Source organism: Ixodes scapularis, unplaced genomic scaffold, assembly GCF_016920785.2.
Source record: "Ixodes scapularis isolate PalLabHiFi unplaced genomic scaffold, ASM1692078v2 PGA_scaffold12__126_contigs__length_90152505, whole genome shotgun sequence".
NCBI lineage: Eukaryota > Metazoa > Arthropoda > Arachnida > Ixodida > Ixodidae > Ixodes > Ixodes scapularis.
This window is the reverse complement of record NW_024609838.1, coordinates 22291112-22311059: the sequence shown is the minus strand read 5'-3', so window position 1 is coordinate 22311059 and position 19948 is coordinate 22291112. Positions and strand designations below refer to the sequence as shown.

At 48.0% G+C, this 19948-nt stretch overlaps 1 protein-coding gene across 1 annotated transcript; it reads right to left on the bottom strand.

The window, feature by feature from the left end:
• Positions 1–860: 860 nt before the first annotated feature.
• Positions 861–19675, bottom strand: LOC8051134 (ATP-binding cassette sub-family G member 8). Its single transcript, XM_029985518.4, has 13 exons — positions 19374–19675; positions 18793–19004; positions 17875–18023; positions 15503–15700; positions 15063–15204; positions 13576–13814; positions 13246–13363; positions 8484–8636; positions 8069–8185; positions 5817–6000; positions 3450–3658; positions 2613–2689; positions 861–2014 (listed from the first exon to the last, which is right to left on the bottom strand). Exons 1-13 carry the CDS (start codon positions 19673–19675, stop codon positions 1415–1417), a joined length of 2700 nt encoding a protein of 899 aa, XP_029841378.2. The 3' UTR covers positions 861–1414.
• Between the last annotated feature and the right edge of the window lie 273 nt (positions 19676–19948).

Below are 19948 nucleotides of genomic sequence, written 5' to 3'. Positions count from 1 at the left end.
AAAAGAGTATTCTTAGTGACAAGTAAACATTAGCTTGTAGTTTGTTACCAGATGAATCGCTTGAGTGCTTTAGTCTTTCATTAGCTGCGATTGCACATGGACGACAAGAAGAAAGATCACACTTTCTGGCAGTATAGAGAACATCAACCAAGAGAAGTAACCTTGAATCTTCCGACAGACAAGGAATTCTCGGGAACTTTTGTTATGGGGAATCGAACGTGGGACATATCAACATTCCGAAATACGTGAATGACACAAGTGGTTAAATTTAGGTATTTTTTCTTTGTTAGAGAGAAATAAAAATAAAAACTGGTACCAGAATTTCCTACAAAGTTCAGCATGTAGTTGATGTCTGATAATTCAAAGGGGTGTTCTTTTCTCCGACGATATATTTCGAAGATGATCACACATGTTACTGACCATCAGGTCACACCAACTGAAACAACAGTTCAAGGTCATTGTTGAATATCGTCGATGATGGTTTGCTCTGTGTTGTGGCTCCGTGGAGATGCTTGCCTTACCTTGAGCCTTGCAAGTTCGACGACAGCAATAAACCGCGCGCGGCGTTTCTCCCACCCCTTAAGTTTTCAGGGAACTCAATATGAGGTACCTGACGGACACCCGAAACTGAGTAAATTAAACGAAAAAGACAAGCGAACTAGGATTTTTTTTTGGCTTCTAAGTAATTCTGCAACATTATAGATCTGCACTGCGTGCCTTTTGGATTGATAAGAGTGGAAAAACGTATATATGGTCACAATTGCGGGAAGTAGTAGCAAGTTGTACTCATCTACACACACTTCGTTGAGTGCACCCTGCGGGCGCTGGCAATCTCAGTGGACATGGATGATGCGATCAAGTGTCATCAGACCCTTGCAGATGGCGCCAAAGAGTTTATAAGCTCGGTGCCAAACCAGGCAGCGACAACCGCTAAGCTATCCAATTGTCATCCAGTTTTGAAACTTGAGAATCTGTTGGCGGTAGCAACCGAACTGGATGGACCCCGAAAGCAGTCGATCAAGTGAGCAAGTTACACACCATCAAGGCGATGTTTTTCTTGTGCTGTTCGGGAGTGAGGACGCTGGTCTATATCCGGGTGTATGGTTCGCTTCCGCCGTGGATGGATTAAAAGAAGTGATGATGATGAAAATATTCACTTATTCTGCCATGTTTTTAGTCACGTATGCTACTTACGATGCGCGATTATGTGGACTGCACGCCCTTAGATCTGTCGTTATTTGGACATCACAATGCGCACAGCATAACGGATTGACATCATTTGAACGGCGTTCTGAAGCTGGTAGTGAGTGTGGTTTGACTTTTGAGAGCGCTTAAGGTCCAGAGCAGCCCTACGAGTGTCAGTCAAGCAAAGCCAACGGCGGTTATCCTCGACAAGCAGGTCACGGGAACCTCTTCAGCGTGTCTTGTCGACAATCGCCTCCGGACCCTTGAACTTGAGTGCCACGAAGATGACACCGGCAAGAACGAACACGGCATGAACGGCGAGCACCACAAGCACGGGTTGCGCCGCCGGCCACTGCTGGTTGAGCCCAAAAAGCGCCAGGGCGTGGTTGTCCGTCACCAGGCCGCAGAGGGTCCGAACCTGGATGCCGTTCTCCTGGAGTACAATGGGACTCCGCGAGCAGTCGTAGAGAGGAACTGGGCCTCCCGCGAACTCGACGAGGGTTAGCTGCTCGAGGGTCCATCGCATCGGAGACACCCACTGGAGCCAGGCGGTGACCACGGACAGGTCCATGAGGTGGACGGCGTAGCCGCCGCTCATGCTGAAGATAAGCAGGATGAGGCCGGTGAAGACGGCCGCGCGGTGCCGCGTCGGGAAGGTCCACGCGGACGTGAGGGCCACGGCGCGCGCCGTGAGTAGGTAGAGGATCGTGTAGCCCATGTAAGGACCGAAGTTGCGGGTCTCTTCTTGTCGCGGCAGGCCCGTCATGGAGAACGCCGGGAAGACGTAAGCGGCGAAGATGGCCGCCGCCGTCGGTAAGCTGTACGTGAGCTGCGGGAGTAAGAAAACAAAAGTAAATAATGTTGCAATTGTAAGAAGTGCGTGGAGGAGCTTCGCTTCATAGATCTTCAAAAAGAACAAGGGGAAAATGTTCTACGTTAACGTTTCTGGTATCTAAATGTTCTGTCTCCCGCGAGATCTTTCTGCCTTTGATAACACTTCGTCTTACGTGCAGCCCAAGCTTTGTGAAAAGCAATGAGCGCGAGCTGCTGGTGCAGAAATTTAACCCATAACCGACTATAATCACCACTGACGTACATTAGAGACTCCAAGTTAACGGCCATAATAAGGTGTTTAAACCGTCTATTGAGAGCGGAGACTCCAGACACATTTCAAGGCACACTAATTCCTCATTCTTTAATCTTTCATCCTATAAATGTAATTTTTACCATGGACACTGCACAGCAGGATTACCAACGGCAAACCTCAGATCAAAGTACCCCAGGGACGCGTTTGTCCCTGACAGAGTTCGCTACACGAATAGTTATTAAGAAATGTGAAGCTAAGAGCGGCTGCCAGTGTGGCGTTCGCACATGAATGTAAAAATAAAACACTGAGTCTATATCGCGTTATATTGCGGAAGTATTACCTTGGAGACCACGTAGGCCAGGCCCGTGTAGAGCTGCTCATTGATGTCTCTCACCACAAATGGCTTCTCCTTCCAGACTGTAATGAAAAGTATGTTTTTTTTTTTTCAGTCGACATAACAAATAATATCCGCTAAAAGTATTTTTAAACGGGGAACACCCTTTAAAAAGGTGTGTTCGTCTCAACTTACTGTAACATCCTTTTCAACACCCTTTTTTGCATCCTTCGAAAATGAAGGGTTTTCATGTGCACCCTATTTTACGATAAAAGAATTGCTTGTCCATGCTGACAAAAGAGCACCAGAGCGTGTCAAGCGCAAACTATCATCTCGCAGTAATTGACGTCGAGTGACTTGAGACAACATGACGCATCATGTCAATTTCCCGCTAAACTTAGCGATGAACTTAACGCCCCGTGACATAACGTTCTTCGCTAAAGTGAGCGGGGAAAGTGACGTCATACGGCTTGGTCACATGAAAAGGTCACGTGACATGAATTCCCCACTCGATTTAAGGCGAAAAATGACGTCACGACTCGAGGTCACACATCGTGGTCACGTGACGTCAATTTCCCCGCTAAGTTGACATCACTATGACAATAAATTCAGCGAAGAAATTGTACGTGACGGTTTTTTCGTGACGGGTTTTCATGATGTTTCCTCACGTCAGTTCCTCGTGACGGTTTTCTCCTGGAGTTTGACTGGTAACACTGAATCTGTATAAAGGGGCCTATCACTCGAAACAAGGCAGCTGAAAGGGTGTAAAAAGCCTTTTTTACACCATTAAGGGAGTAAACGTTCATAGCGCGCATGACGTCCCCGAGAACAGAGGCATCACACCGTCCGTGATGTCTCCGAGCAGCAGGGGCCAGAGGCAGAGTCCCAGCAGGGCGTAGTGGAAGCCCAGCCTGTCCAAGACGTGCTCCTGCTCGATGCCCGCCCGCACGTTCCAGAAGATGGCGCCCAGCAGGACGGAGATGAAGGCCGCCAGGAAGAGACGCCGGAAGAAGTGCATCACGTTGTATGGCAGAGTGTAGATGAGGGCGCGACTGGAAGGCAAGGACAGGTGGCGTCCAGACGCCGACAGACAGTCAGCCATTGACCTTTTATAAATCGCCATCAAGCAACATTGCTGCTTGCCATCTCATGATGCATGATTGGATGCGAGTGCTCGCTGAACGCAGACACAACCCTTGTGTCCAATACATGCTCAGAATGCGCGAGCCCAAACAATGACCGACTCGGATAAATAACACAACAGCCACAAGATGGAGCACATTTTTGAAGAGAGTCTATAGACATATTGGGCTACAGTACAGTGTTGTGCAGTCGTTCAAAGTGTGACCGATACATTGAGGGTCTATAGATCAACTGCAGCGGGCTATGCTACGACTGTTCCTGCAGTTTAGGGGTAGCGAAAGCACTGAAGCGACGGTGCAAGTTTTAGGGAGTGTACGACGGTGTATATAATAAGACAATGAACTGGAAGACACCATTTTATTGTCGTAAACTGTGCTTCGTTATGAGTGTGAATTGTTACTATTCGCGAAAAACGGTGCACATGGGAGTTACTGTGTAAACTGCGTGGAAAGACTACATCATATTTTAAGCATTTTGTTGATTAAAGTTAGTTTCGGACATTGAATATGATCGTCCAAGCAGGTAGCCGCACACGAGCATATTTCCCATACACTAGAAGTCTAAAAAAACTCCCTTCAACTTTGTGAAAAAAAAAAAGTGAGAAAGAGGCTGTCGCGTGTTTATGGCAGCTGTGATAGATTCTGAGTGAATACGTTACCTAAACTGCAACAACAACAATAATAATAATAATAATAAAAAATTGCAATGTGTTTATTATACATACAAGAACATATAGGATGGTGACTTCTATGAGACTTATATATTTTAACACTATAGCCTGTGCGAGCTCGTGTCGAAGAAAATCCGGCGTCGGAGTCGGTGGGACCGAAATATCCCATAAGGCAACGCGCGCAGCCACGTGTGTCACACGTCGCTACGCGCGTTGCATTATGGGATTTACCCACTAAATTTGGCGAGAATATTTTCTCGCCAAATTTAGCGGAAAATGTGTCCACCAAATTTAGCAAAAAATCCCCCCCCCCCCCCCAAATTTAGTGCGAAATTTTCCCGCAAAATTTAGCGGGTCGATAGGGTCATGACGTCACAGCCACGTATGACGTCACAGCCACGTATGACGTCACGTGACACGTGACGCTACGGACTAGACCACGCACACGCGCTTGCACGGCTTGCCAACGAGCGCGCGGTTATATGAAAATTTGCGAACGTTTATTATTATTTTTTTTAAAGTTCTGGTACGTTCATTGAAAAAAAAAAATCATATAACAATCCTGTTTTTTCCTGTTTCGGATAGAATAGCGCTACATCATCATTTATAATTCCTCGACGCGCTCCAAGCAGCAGACAATCTAAAATTTGACGAGAGTAGGCGGCAAAGCGGCGAACGCCGGTCTCTTGGCATAGTTGCGTTCGTAATGAGACGCCTACCAACGCGTGAGGGACGCGGCTGTGGCGACGCGGACGCAAGCTCTACGGAGCGCAAGTTCGTCTGCTTCTTTTGCATGGGCTGTGGTGACGCAAGAACGCCGAGCTCCGATTGGCTCTGACTGAAGGATAATGGTAGACCTCAAGGCAGCTTGCTTCGAGGTCAACCCACCATCCTTCCATCAGAGCCAGTAAAAGCTCAGTTTTCTGACGTCACCACAGCCCCCGCAAAAGAAGCAGACGAACTTGCGCTTAGCATAGACGCGTGCATTCACTAAGAACAATATTCGAGGTGTAAAGGCCGGTTCAACTCGTAAACCGGACCGCGGGTTGCGGATCCCGGAAACCACAGTCTTTGCGACTTCTGCTAACCGTTGCGGTAAGCGCAGTTCCACGGTAGCTAGCTGAGCTAGCCGCGTGGGGCCCGGACGCGAAAGGAGAAGAGAGCCGGGCCATTCCGTGTTCCCCGAAAGCTGAAATATATTCAACTCCAAATGCGGGCGGCGGAAGCCGCAGAACGTCACCAGTGACGTCACCAGTGACGTCACACGGCACGTAAGAACTTTGCGGCCACGGGGACCCGCAGCCCGATCTGGTTCAGACCGCGCCTAAAGACAGAGGCCTACATCTTCCTCCAGGTTGCCTTCTACAGGTGGGGGGAGAGGAAGGTGTTGTTCTCACATCCAAAGCGCCAGCATCTGGCCAAAGAATCCTGCCCTGAAGACGTCGGCGGGTGCGGTGCCCGGAGGGCCCGGGTCCGAGAGGGCGCCCTGGCGTCGTCGGAACACTTCCACCAGGTTCTCGACCCTTTGGCTCGACTCCAGCATCGCCTCGGGTGACAGGTTATCCAGCGTCACCAGGTCCACTGGCCAGGACAAGAACGGACCGCCGCTCAATGACTCCGCGTGGGCAACGAACCGTTAAAGCCGCGGTTGCATTGCTCGTACACCGTACTAGACATTTTGCAGACACTTTTTGAGGCGTGTTTCTTCTTAGGGTAGGCTAGGTGGCGCAAGCTACCGCTCGTCACAACGGGTATAGCCATTTGCATTCATCCATCCATATTTCTCGTAGGACGGTCTGGCCACATTGGTCATAATACAGAAACTGTATGTCAACAGCTTCGAAGCACACATATGTATGAAGTAAACGTGCTTGAGGCGCGCGATGCAGAGAACACCACGTCTTTTCCACAACGCCTCAGCAGTGGCACCGCGGCTTATAAGCAGTCTTGTGCGAATAGTGGATTTTGAGTTCGTTGCGAATTCGAAGCGAATACTGGTTTTGGCCGCATATTTTCGATTCGAATATCGAATAGTTTTTTTCACGCCTTTCACTACCATTGCCTAATGCTTAGACGAAAACCCAGCTAAACTTGTGAAGGTTGTTTTACTTGTTCATTTGTAAGCTAAGATTATATTTTTGAACTGTGTCTTCATAAGGTTTGATGTCTTGGGATGGCAAGTAAACGACGAATTTGACATAAAATGAGTCCTATAGGGATGGCCAACTATACCCAATTCAGTGAAATTACAAATATTGCTATATAAAATATTCCTTCTTTAATCTCGAGTTAAAAAAGGAATAATCGCGCATGTTGAACACAGGTTGCAAGGGCATCTTTGCCTAGCATAACCCTAACAACAACTCTAGCATAAGTCAGTTTAATTTTGGAACTTTTACTACAATGTCGATATACACATTCACAAATTTTTAATTTATTCCCAAATACAGCCGGCACGCGTGCACCATCCCGCTTTGAATGCATGCTTTTCTTCCAAGCGCGCAATTGTGATATTCATACTTCTCCAAATGTTTATCGCGGCGGGTTATCCCGTTGAGTGCGCTTCTTACCGAGCACCGATGTAAGGCAGAAAAGCAACACCCGCGGAGCTCGCTTCTCCGGGTACTGCTTCTTTGCTGTGCGCCGTAGCTCAGAAAGAAGCGCCCTCAACGGGGCTAATCCACCGCAATCAACACTTCGAAAAACGCGAATAGTGCAGTTCTTCTCGAAGCGAATATCGAATAGTTTATTATTCGAAACTACTATTCGAGATGTCGAATATTCGCACAACCCTACTTACTCGTAGAAAGCCGTCCCGGGCCATGAAAGCAACGAGGGTGGCTCGATTAGAATAAATAAAACTGCGCTAAAAAAGGATACCGTGAAAAGTGGAAGACACTGTTTAGAAGCGCTGTGTTTTCTACGTGTCTTTTATTTCTCCTTGTATATTTTTTCCGCTGTTTTATTGGTTTTAATTACACACCGACACGCCCACGTACGCGGCCAGCTAAAGACCGGGTTGCTTGAAATAGGGTGTCGCGAACCTTCTCCGCGCACAAAAACACCCGATTTAACCGCCAGTTTTTATACAAGCAATGTTGGTCTTTCGAAGGTTATTTTCGATCTATATAATGAGGCAAACTAAATCGCGGCTGTCATGAATATTCAGGCAGTCGTGACAGGACTTAGCGCGTGAAATCTCATCTACAACTATACCAGCAGACGCATCGTCATGACAACACGAGGACATGACGACCCTTGTTCGACGTCGTGGGGTCCCGAAACGACGATTGGCTGCAGGTATCTATTATTTTTTCCCGCTAATTTTGAAGTTTACAACGCCCTCGTGTTCAATCTCCGACAAAACCGACTAAGCGGATTATCCCTGATCAAAATATATCATTTTACTCTATGTAGCGAGCGGGATCATTCGGTTCCGGGAAGGGGGGAGGGGGGGGGGGGAGGTTTTGCTTTTGCACAAAAATATGATTCCTGTTCTTCGTAGTATGAACGTGCAGTGTTGATTTTGAGCACTGGCTGTCCAATGTAAAAAACAAACGAACAATCTTATTATCTCTCTGAGTTCGGGGCAAATGAAATGCATAAAAAATAAAGCCACATATATTCCCGCTTTATCGCTTCAACTCACAGTAGTAATCGGACGGGTTCTTGTACGCCGGGCAGGGAAAATCGATGTACGAGAAGTAAGGGAGCAGGTCCCGCCTCTTGCCGTGGTAGACCATCCTACCCGTCGAGATGATGGCAACTGCAACGTCCAAAACAGCAAGTTCATCCAACGCCCGAATTTCGCGCAGTACACTCGAAAAAAAAAGTATTTGAGTTGACTTTCCTGCAGTGCGCAGATACAACCAATCAGGGCAAACACAAAAAAAAAAAAAAAATTCCAGCAAAAAAAAAAAAAAAAAAAAAAAAACAGAGTAGGATTATTTGTGGAAAAGATCTATGAGCCCAGGGACAGTGCGCATGTCGTTTCAGCCTGTTTGCTATGATTGGCTGTTATTTTTTTTAGAATATATATTGCTTTTTTTTTATTGAATACAAACCTCTGGACATCATCGTGAAGATCTCGTAGGTGGGCGGGTGGATGGTCATGATGACAATGCGCCCTCTGGCGGCCCACTGTCGCAGGTAGTCGATGAGGAAGAAGCTGTCCAGGATGTCCATGCCGGACACCGGCTGGTCCAGAAGGACGACATCTGCACGCCGAAACAAATTAACAGTTCAGCCCAGGTCAACAACCGTGCATTTTGTTCAATTCATAAAACGCCAAACACTTAATGTGGCGCAGTAGCGCATCAGCGCGAGAAAATAAGTAATTCCCACTTATAACGAACCGGAAAATAGCGAAATATCGGATATAAGGACCTGTCATTGAACGTTTTCAACGCGATTTAGCACATTTGAATGAAGAAATCTGCAGCGCGGCTGTAAATTTAACAAAACTTTTTTTTTTCAGAGCATTTGGGTGAAAAGGGCTAAAAATATAAAGCAGCGGGTATTTAGGAAAAATTGAAAGAGAAAGCAAGATAAAACCAAGCTATTTACGCGTCTCCGAAAGCGACGGGTTCAACTACGTCGCGTCGCACGTGTTGTTGACATCGCGAAAAGCGAGAGAAAAATGAGCGCTCGCAGAGGAGAGCGTATGAAAAAGTTCGCGTAGTTGTTCGTTATTGTTCGGTCCTTATAGGTCAGTTCGGTTTGGTTTCGTATTTGCTTTCGGTTCGTGCCACGAGCCTCTTTTTGTTAGAGGCAGTCTCGTACACATTACACGAAAAAGAAGTAATTGATTACAAAACAATTACTCCTGGCTAAGAAGTATTCCAATACATTACTTTATTACTTGAGAAGAAAAGTAATTGGCCGTTACTGGAAAAAGTAACCGTTATTTTTTACGGCTTCGGATTTTCAAAACGACTGATTTTTCTGCCAGGTTGAAAACGGGCATTTCGTACTGTCCATTACTGGATTAGAATCACGAAACTGTAACTTGCCCAATGTTTTTAATCCACCAATTTTGGTAAACCGTCCTGTTGTCGGAGACTATTAGGGACTTTTAGGGAACCGTATTTGCACATCTGATACGGTAAATAGGATGGGCCCTCCGGTACGCACTGCGCATGCGCAACCGCAGAAGACTCACGCATGCGCACTTCGTTCCGGACGGTCCATCGTCCGTATCGTATGTGCGAAAATGGTTCCCTAAAACTCCCTAGCTTTAGAGGACCGTTCCGATATAACTCTGGTAACGATACCCGATATACTCCGCCAACAACTTTGCGCATGCGTCGTATCACCGTCCGTTATCGAAGGTATCGGAAGGATCTACTAAAAGCTCCCTACCAGGGAGTTTTAGTAGACCGCTTCGATAACCCCGATAAGGACACCCGATAACGATATGACGCATGCACAAAGGTGTCGGCGGAGCATCTGGTATCGTTATCGGAGTTATACCGGAGCGATATATACTGTAAAGCTCCCTGTGCAGGAGAACGGAGTTCGGACTTCACAGTTTCCCGCAGCGAGCATATCACTTCAAAAAACCGGCAGCATCGTTTGTCTCCGTGAAGATCTGATGTGAACACGAAACGGTCGTCCAAGCGTTCTGAAAGTGGGTGCGTTGTCGGCGACGCTGACGCAAGCTAGGAGAGCAAGTCGTCTGCTTCTTGCGGAAAAATTGTGGTGACGTCAGACCGACGCCGAGCTCCGATTGGCTTTCATTGAAAGGATAGTGGGTAGACCTCAACGCTATAAATGCCTCGAGGTCTGCCCACTATTTTTTTCAACATCAGCCAATAGGAGCTCGGCGTTCCGACATCAATGCGACCTTCTATGCAAGAAGCAGACGTACGTGCGCTCCGCATAGGCGGCAATGCGTGGGGATCCACATCTGAAGACGTTTGCGTAGGGAACGGCGCTAGGCCTCGTCTTCCATGTGGTGTTGACTCTACAAACACCTACAACAAGGCCGGACGGCTGAATTCCTGACGTCATCTGAAGAGGCAAACGTGGCCGGGCACGGATTGGACGCGAGCGCTGCGTCAGTTATGACGTCACGAGGCGGAAATCGAGGGACCACGTTTTGGGACGCGGTCAACAAGCATGGCGGAAAGGAGACCTCGTGCCGCCGTAGTGTCGACCCTTCGAGTCCGAATTTTTTTTCGCAACCAGAGATAGTATATATTGCTGCCATCGAGGCTTTGGCAGACGAAGAGCGCCCGCAAACTGCGCCGTTTTAAACGGAGGCAGCAGCTATAGTAGAAACGGCGAGAGCCGAGCGCCGTTACCAAGCTGTTGCGACTGTTGACGCAATTTGCGCGCGTTAAGTCGATACCCTTGTCGTACGCATACTTTTTCGACACTCGAACAAGATTGTAAAGAAGTTGTTCAGGCGGATATAGCGCGACGTGCAGTCGGTGCGAACACTATAGAACGGCGCATTTTTTACATCTTATTCTGAGGGGGTTTTGACGAGCGATCAATTATACCGCCAACGTTGCTACCCTGAATCGGTAATGACTTGATTTGCAACCTTTCAATTAAAAAGAAGCGAGAAACAACGGCGGTTCTTTGTCCGTCCTAATTGTGTCACGTCCTCTTCGCACTACTGACAGTTTAGTTGCAACGGAAACTTTGCTCTAGTTTTATTTGTCTTTGCGGCGTTTACAAAGATAAGTTCTGCACCTTTGTGCCAGCAGCGAGCTACGCACACCGCCTATCTGCGACTCCTCTCTACCGGATTCTTGCAGCGCAAAAAATATACATAGAAAGAACATCGCCTCCGGGCCCGCTCAAATGTGCGCGCTAGAGCGTCGGGTATTGTATTGAACACAAATGCGACGTTACTGTATGTACTTTGCACCAAAAATTCAACGAGAAATACAGCGGCTATTCAATTAGCTTACGCTATAGTAAGGTGGTGAGCTGGGCGAGTTGTTAAACGTTGAACGTGATAAAAAGAAATCGAGTGCAGAGAGACAAGGACGAAAAAGGAAGGTACACAGAACAAGAAGAAAAATGAAGCAAGGTTCATGACAGGGGACACCGGCACCAGGGGGAATACAGTTCAGTCGCAGCCTAAAGCCCCTTCATGTTTCGAAAGTAGCGCAAGGTGCGTCGATGCACGAGGCACGTGCAACGTGCAGCCCTTGGGGAGATCACGGCGGCACAGTGCAGCGCTGAGCTAGATTTCAGACGCCATGTTCTTCTCAGAAGTGGCGCGCGGCACGTGTCTCGAGCATTTCCACAACAATGAATGACGCCACTTTTCCCAGGATAGAGGGGCTTTATCGCAACCAAATGACCGCAAAAAAAAAAAAAAAAAAAAACTAGTTATTTTTCAATCAAACCCACCGACGGCCAACTAACTTAGCAATCGGCCAAACCCAAGATGGTACATGCCTCGAGCACCTCGAGTTTTTTATTTTCATTGAACCGCCCAATATTTTTTTTTTTTTTTGAAGATGGTGAAAACGTTTCGTCGGACGTTGTGTACACGGTGGGCGATGCTATGTCAGACAAGCTGGACGGTGTCTGTATGACCGGCTACGAGAGCATAATCTTTCTTCGGCATCAATTATTCGAGGCCACCGTTTGGTAAATTGTAAGAGCTGTACGTGTTCACCGCCTTTAGAATATACCTCAATTATTGGGCGGTTCAAAGAAAAACAAACACAGGAGGTGCTTGAGGCATTTATACCATGGGTTTGGCCGATCGCTGCGTTAGTCGACCGTCGGTGACTTTGATTGAAAAATAAGTTGCTTTCTTTGCGGTCATTTGGTTGCGACTGAAATATATTCCGCCTGGTGCCGGTGTCCTCTGTCATGGGCCTTCCTTTAACTTTTCTTTCTTCGCTTTTTATATCAGAGTTGTGAGTGACTACGCGCCTGTGTGTGTTCTCTGTTCCTTCCTCTTTTGTTATTGTGTCTTTGCGCGCGATTTTTCCTCATGTTCAGCTTATACTATACGCTGCATGACGTGTTGTATGCATCAAAAAACAAGACTCTTCGCAGAGTCCAAAAAGACCGAATTCTGAATATAAAAAAACATTTCAGTTTCCCGTCGATTTCAATATATAACTGAGTTCGGCTTACAGCATGTCGTTTAGGCAGTATTTTTTTTTTTTTTTTACTTTTTCTGCAAGCTTTTTTGGAGGTTCGCTTGAAAAGGATAATTTAACTTTCATCCCTGTGCTACGTTCATACCCAAAATGGTCTTGCAGTAAACGTTTTTATAGCATTGTGTTTCATCGCGAGCATTGAAAATCTAGAGAATCGTTTTTGTGGTGACGTGTGAGCTTGTTTCAGCCATATGAAAGGCACTAGGAAAATTCTGGATCAAGGTGCCTAAAATCAACGACCCGAATTTGCGAAATAACTTGACAATCATGGACATAGCCGCTCTGTTCACGAACTACTTCAATGTTTATTTGATGAACTGAAGACTTTGCTAACATATTTTGGGACCGGCCCTTTCAACCTCAGAAGCGAACAGGATGTTTGATATATAAGCCATAAAGCCTGAAATTCGTACTCCATGAATCATGCACTAAACTGCCTTCTCTCCCCAAGAACCTTCCGGACTCAAGGAATGAAAATAAACAAAACGTTCGAAGTTCACATTCAACATACCATAGAATAAGATAGTCCCCCTGGACAAAAAAGAAAACAACTCCTCCCCCCCTTCCCCCCCGTGAAAGCATAATTGGGGTGAGACAAGTAATGGAATGACAAAATAAAGTGCCTAATTTTGCCCCCGCATTACTGCTTGACGAAGCCAGAGAACCAGAACGTCCAGGAGTTACAAACCTGTGTCAAGAAGGAGTTGTGAGCCAACGCTCAGTCGCCTCGCCTCCGACTCAGTAAGGTCCCGGATCCGAGTGTGTTTGAGCTGTCCCAAGCCAAGATCCTCCAACAGCGCGTTGATCTGCACAACAATGTTGACTAATTCAAAGGTGACTCACCATGCATTATGATGACTAGCATAACCTCGGCACAGATTGCTCACCCTAGTCTTGTTATCTTTTCCAGGTTATCTGAATGACCAGCATAACGTTACGTCGGTAGAGATTCCTCACCCTAGCCTTGGTGTCTCTTTCAGTCCAGCAGCATATTGTAACGTCGGCGGAGATTACTCACCCTAGCCTTGGTGTCTCTCCCGGGACCTCCGGGCTCCTGGAGCAGGGAAGTGAAGAGCATCCACTGCCGCACGCTCATGTCGGGCCACAGTCTCCAGTTTCGCGCCACGTAGGCGACGCAGTGCTCCAGCCTCGCCGGCGGCATGAACAGCCCGTTGAACAGGAGGTCCCCCCTCAGCCGGCTACCCCACTTGGCGTGCCGGTTGGCCAGGATGTCCAGGAGAGCCGTGCCCTCTTGCTCTGCAAGCGTACCGAGACTATATCACTTAGAAGACAAAACCTGGGTCTTTCACTCTCATCGCTAGTGGACCCACGAAGCACCGCCTAGCTTCCGTCAGCATCGCCACCAGCGTGTCTTGCAGTGTCTCACGACGAGCACGACGCTAGCTCGCGGCGTCGCCAAGACAGCCGCATCTGCCGCTTTGCAGCGTCTCTCGCCGAGCTTCAGCGTTTAGAGTCACTAACGATGACGTCACGCGCAGGCCTTTTCTTCTTCGACGATGACCGAAAGGACATCGGCGACCATCGTCATAAAGATTAGTGGCGGCGGTCGGGAGGAAGAGGTCGGGAGGAGTGATGTTTTTAGTTTTTTTGCCCGATCCTTCATAGGTCATCCTGGTGCTATCTTACACCGCCTGGTGATAGTTACGAAATTGCAGAGAGCAAGCAAGTTGTCGAAGGAAAGAAATCATATCCTTTGGTTCTTAATTTCTAGGCTAGGTGGCGCAACCTACCACCCGTTATAAAGGGTAGAGCCGTTAGCATCCATTCATCCATGCGCGCCGTCCAGCCGCCACGTTTTGGCCGACGGGCGTTGCAGGAGGCTAAAAGCCCGTTTGAACGTGGGTTGATCTGGGGGTGAAGGTGCGCAGAGCTTACGAACTTATAACCTGACTTGCACCAAAAGAGAGAGCTATGGGGGATTGCGCCTTTGCAGAAAATAGGAGGAAAGGATGCTGCTGCACGTTCCTGTGAACGGTGAACGGGACAAAGCTATCCGCTTCTGCTTTCGCCAAAACGTGGGCAGGTATGATCTGGGTGAAAAACATGAAACGTATGAGCTTCCTTTCCGATGTCCAAAAGAAGACGACGTTCACGCTGGGACTTATAAATATGTGTAGGAATGTACACATAACGTTCTCCAGCCTGTAGCCCCCCCCACCCCCCCCCCCCCACCCCCCACCGCCCCCTTTTGTGTAATGCCCGTAAGGGCCTTCAAGGTTTAATAAATGATGATGACGATGATTATGCTGATATTAAACAGCCCCATTCTTCTTTAAAAAATCTTATCAAAGCACTTTTTTTTTTGTTAGGTGTAGCGGTGGGTGGAAACTTTTGTCCTTCCACCTACCATAAGTGCCGCCTTCGTTTGCAGTTTTTACCTTCCTGCGGTGCGAATAGATTAGGAACGCGATACTTTTTCTTTGTTTGAAGAAAGCTCTCTATGAAGTTTTCTTTGCTCTGCTCGGTGATAAGACGTTTTCTTACCGGATGTCGCGACGATGGCGAGGATTTCTCCGCCCCTGACTTCGAAGGAAAGACCCTCCAAGAGGAGTAGCTTGGTACGTGGACCCCCGCAAAGCCGCTGTCCGACACTGGACCGATCCAGCTCGAACGTCAAGTCTCGCACCTGCACAGGACGCAATCGTTGTTGCAAGACCTTCGGCGATGCAATCCGCAATGCATACTGGCCACATGATTCGGACTGCAGAACGTTCCACAGCCTCTAGGCCCCTTACTGCTCATGCGTTTCATTACTGCAACTCCGACGCCCCAAATACGCATGCACAGTAGGCACCTCGAAGCTGCGGTAAGGGTTATGGTATCACAACAACGGTATGCAAAACCATACTAGTATCTGTAAAAAAAAGAAAATAAATAGAAAATCATTTTTCTATACATACACTACGGAATACTTCCACACGCACCTGTAAATGCGGGTGCTTGACCAGAGATATGTCGGCCTCTCCGCCGGGAAGACTGGAGTAGAGCGAGTCCCTGGGGAAGAGCGAGCTCCTGGCGATCACGTGCTTGTTGGACGTAGCCCTGGACCCCTGCGACATGTGGGAACCCGCCACGCTCCGACGATCGCCCGCCATCCTGGACTCGGCACGGCTCGGGGGACCCTGCAGACATCGACGCCGAGTCGTCTTTGAAATAAGCTGACACAAGGCGGGATAAATTCATGGGCTCCGAAGCATCAGAAGCCGCGTTTGTTGATGTTTGTTCGTAGCCATTTTTGCGCAAAACCAGATGACTCCATAATTGAAAAAACTCGAAAGTCCTGCACCGAAGACCCGAAAGACACTAAGGATGTCATGCCGCGATCCATCGACAAATTTTGTTATGGCCTAGTTTACACCAGACAAACAAGCGACCACCACTTTGCCGACGGAACAAAAGCACAGTTTTTGCCGTCGGAAAGATCTTCAACAGCGTGCTTGTTCACGAGACGGTTAACTCGCCGAACTCTGACGCTCACTTGTAAAAACAAAATGTTTCTCAACAAGGCGTATTCGACATGTCTACGATCATTGTTTGTTGACGGAATTTATAACTAAATTTAGAGGAAAATGCTGCAGATGGTTCTAGGCTAGATGGTGCAAACTACCGCCTGATCAGAATCGTTTAGAACAGGGGTCCCCAAACTCTTTGGCTAAGGAGCCGGATTGTGGACATGTTGCAGTCTCAAAAGCAAGAAATTAGATAAGATAATACAAACGTGGAAATACTAAATAAATAATCCTTAATAAGCATTTATATACGGAAATGTAAACTACAGCAAAAGCCCAAAAAGAAATGTGAGGTGAAAAAAAACAAAAAAAACGTACGTGCAATATTTTAATATTTGTGACATTATAATTGCGACCCCAAGAACTCGCCAAACATAAATCAAAGCGCATATGAATTTTGTCACATTTACACAGAGCAGTAGACTAATGAAAATGATAGATCAGATTAGATCATGCACGATATACACGAGAAGGCAAAGGACTGTTTTCATGGTTACGCAGATATGAAGCAGGGAACTACGAATAGCAATTTTGGTGATTGCAATGTACAATAAATAATATAGATAGAGAACCGACGTTTGATGCAGTTTTCTAGGCATGTGAGAATAGTGGGTTTTAGTTTCGAAGCGAATTCGAAACAAATAGTGGTTTGGGCCGAATATTTTCGAATCCAATATCGAAGAGTTTCTCCAAGTTTTTCACTACTGCAGCATGCCTAAAGGAAAGCCCATCTGAACACGTAAAGGTTGTTCCGAAGCTTCCGCTTGACCACATTTAAGGTAAGTTAATTTTAACCTAGCTATATCTATGGACTGACTGTGACCTCAGAAAGTCGATTGCCTACATGAAAATGGCAAATAAACGGTGCATTTGACATAAAACTAAACCCATAGAGATGCCTAGCTTTACCTAATCGAAGAGATTGGTAAATCTTCTTGCTATGTGCAAATATTCTTTATATGAATGTAGAATTTGAGAAAATAAAAAAGAAATAAAATAATGAATGATGAACGTAGGTTGTCGGACATCTCAAGCTAACATCAACTCTTGCATAATAGCCACAGTTTAATTTTGGGAATTTCACTGCAGTGTAGATTTTAACATTCACAAATTTTCCGTTTCTTTCTACACACACTACGTGCGCGCGTGCACTATCCCGTTTTGAAAGTTGGTTTTCCTGTTAAGAACGTTATTGGAATATTTGTACTTTTCGAAGCTTTGCTCGCGGCGGGTTAGCTCCGTTGAGCGCGCTTCTTACCAAGCACCGGAGCACTGCGGCGAAGCAACACCCGTGGAAGCGAGCTCCGCCGGCGTTGCTTCTCCGCACTGCAGCGGTGCTCGGTAAGAAGCTCGCTAACGGGACTAACCCGCCGCAGTTAACACTTTGAAAAATACGAATATCAGAGTTCATCTCGAAACGGATATCGAGTAGCGTATTATTCAAAACCACTACTAGAAAATTTGAATGTTTGCTCAAAACTACAGCTTTCTCATTCTTTCTGATATCTTCGTACGCGCTTTTGGCGTGTGTCGTGGCGCCGATTTTTTTACGAGAGTTTATTTTTCGCGCTGGCAGCAGCGGGCCACGGGTCGGGTGTCAATGTAAAAACCACAGCCATCCCCGGGCCGGCCAAAACGTCTCCGCGGGTCCGGATCTGGCCCGCGGACTGGTGTTTGGAGACCCCTGCTTTAGACACTACGATCCATCCATCTATCGAGCTAGTTTGTTTGTCTATAGCCCAAGTCAACGGCCAAACCCATCCATCTGAGCTCTGAAATAAACTTACTTTATGCAGTGCGGCCGTGGTGGTGGAGGCCGTGTTAGGCCTCGGGATGTCCCACCGCCTCTCGCCGGCCACCAGGTCCGCTTCGCTGCTGGCCTTGAGCCTGTTCTGCTTGCGGTGCTGCTCGTACGCCGCGATGGCCGACGCCACGCCTGGGGTCAAGAGGAGCCGAACGAGTAAATCATAGTCTATAGACCATTCGAGTATTCGCCTTCCGACCGCCTGCTATCTATTGGGCTGTGCAACACGTTTTGAACATGCGCACGAGCTCTTTCTTTCTCTCTCTCTCTTCCGCGGAAAATGAAATGCCGCGCATAGGTGCAACGCCCAGGGAATAAGCATTTCTTTGGCCGGGTGATGAACGCTGGAGACGTGTACAGAGGCTGTTTCACCTGCAACTTGGGTTAATTGAATTGAAGAAAACAAATAAACATTATTGGCCGCGGCATTTAAAAATTTCTGTGCTCCGTTTCACTTTAAGTCCAATCACAACCGACCATCAGGCGGAGAAAATCAAGCGGCGCCAAAATTGCATCGTCACCGTGCTCATGCCCCTTTGTGCGTCTGTAAACGCCCACTAAAGCAGTCATGCACAGTGAATGGTCCGCGATCCTGCGGTTTACTTTTTATGCGTGATCGGTTTAGCCGTGATAGCGAACCCGCGAAGAAAACGAGCGTCTAAATGTATACGATTTTAGGGCTGCTTGATTGTCTTCGCCAGACCATAGCGTCGGTCGGTGGGCCTTAAAATGAAACTGAGTATATTAAACAAGTAGAGAGAATGAAAGGGAAATACCATGCTCCCCATACAACCAATGTAAGTGATGCATGTTGATGACTCCATTCATTCGAAACTCTAAAGATAAATGACGTAAAGTATTTGTTATAACGTCAGAATGACGTCCCTGTTTCCGACCCCACCTGAGGGCTCGGTTGTGACCAGGTTGTGGCTCCGAAAGTCTGGGTCGCTGCGCGCCCGACGCTGGCCGTTCAGCGCGTGGTCGTCGTCGCTCGAGTCGTAGCCGCTCGAGTTCTCCCTCGGGTGGGTCGGGTTCGGGTGCGTGGCGTGGCTCCGCTCGCTAGCGCCCAGGCACGAGCTCGGGTGGGGCGGGAGGACCCGAGGGAGACCGAACCTGGGAGCAGAGGTGAGGACGTGCGGCGTCACGGAGTCCGTGACACGCCATGGAGAGTATTCACTGGCGGCCATAGCTGTGTGCGCGAATGCTCAGCACGTGCTGAGGGCCAGCTTCCACAGTTCTTTTGCAACGTGCATTTCGCACCATCAAGACTGCGGTGTTAGCAGTTTATTAATTTGGGCTCGTTTTCAGCATGCGGTCTAAACAGCGCCCTCAAAGATGGCGCCTAGCACGCCATCTGCGCGCCGTATAGGCGCGCAGACGGTTTGGCGCAAGACCGTCTGCTTCTTGCACAGAAACCCGATTTGCGTGAGGCGTTTGCGCATGCGCAGTGGCGACAGCAGCGGCGTGACGTCGGAGACTGACCTGAGGTAGGTGTGCACGTTTGCACCGAGCTCCGAGCTGCGCTCCTTGGGGCCGTACTTGGGGTGGTTGAGGATGGTGTGGACGGTGGACTCCCTGAGCTGGAAGTTGCCGAAGGGCGGCTGCGACTTCTCGGACGTGCCCAGCGCCGAGTCCGTGAAGTCCGAGTTGAGGTTCTGCCGGTAGATGCTCCAGGCGTGCAGGTCCTCGCTCGTCTTGTAGCCCTTGGCCGCCGCCGTGGCCGGCTCGGACAGCGTGGACGGCGGCACCGAGTACCTCCGCTCGTCCGAGTTGATCTCCCACATGCTGGTGGAGAGAGGGAAGGGAGTCGGGGACGGCGCCATCTTCTCGGCGGGCCTTTCCAAGGGTTTTTCCAATTATCGCCTCCTGCGTGCTGCGATCTTGTTTTGGGGAAGTCGTTTTGAGAATGTGCACTATCTCTCTTTTGGGGGAACATCAGGCTTCGCAGATGCATGCACATATCAGTTACTTTGAAATTTTCCTGGGGTGATAAGTATTAAAAAGGTGTATACCCCCTCATCAGTCCTCTAGTGGGCGCTGCACCTCAATGCACTGCG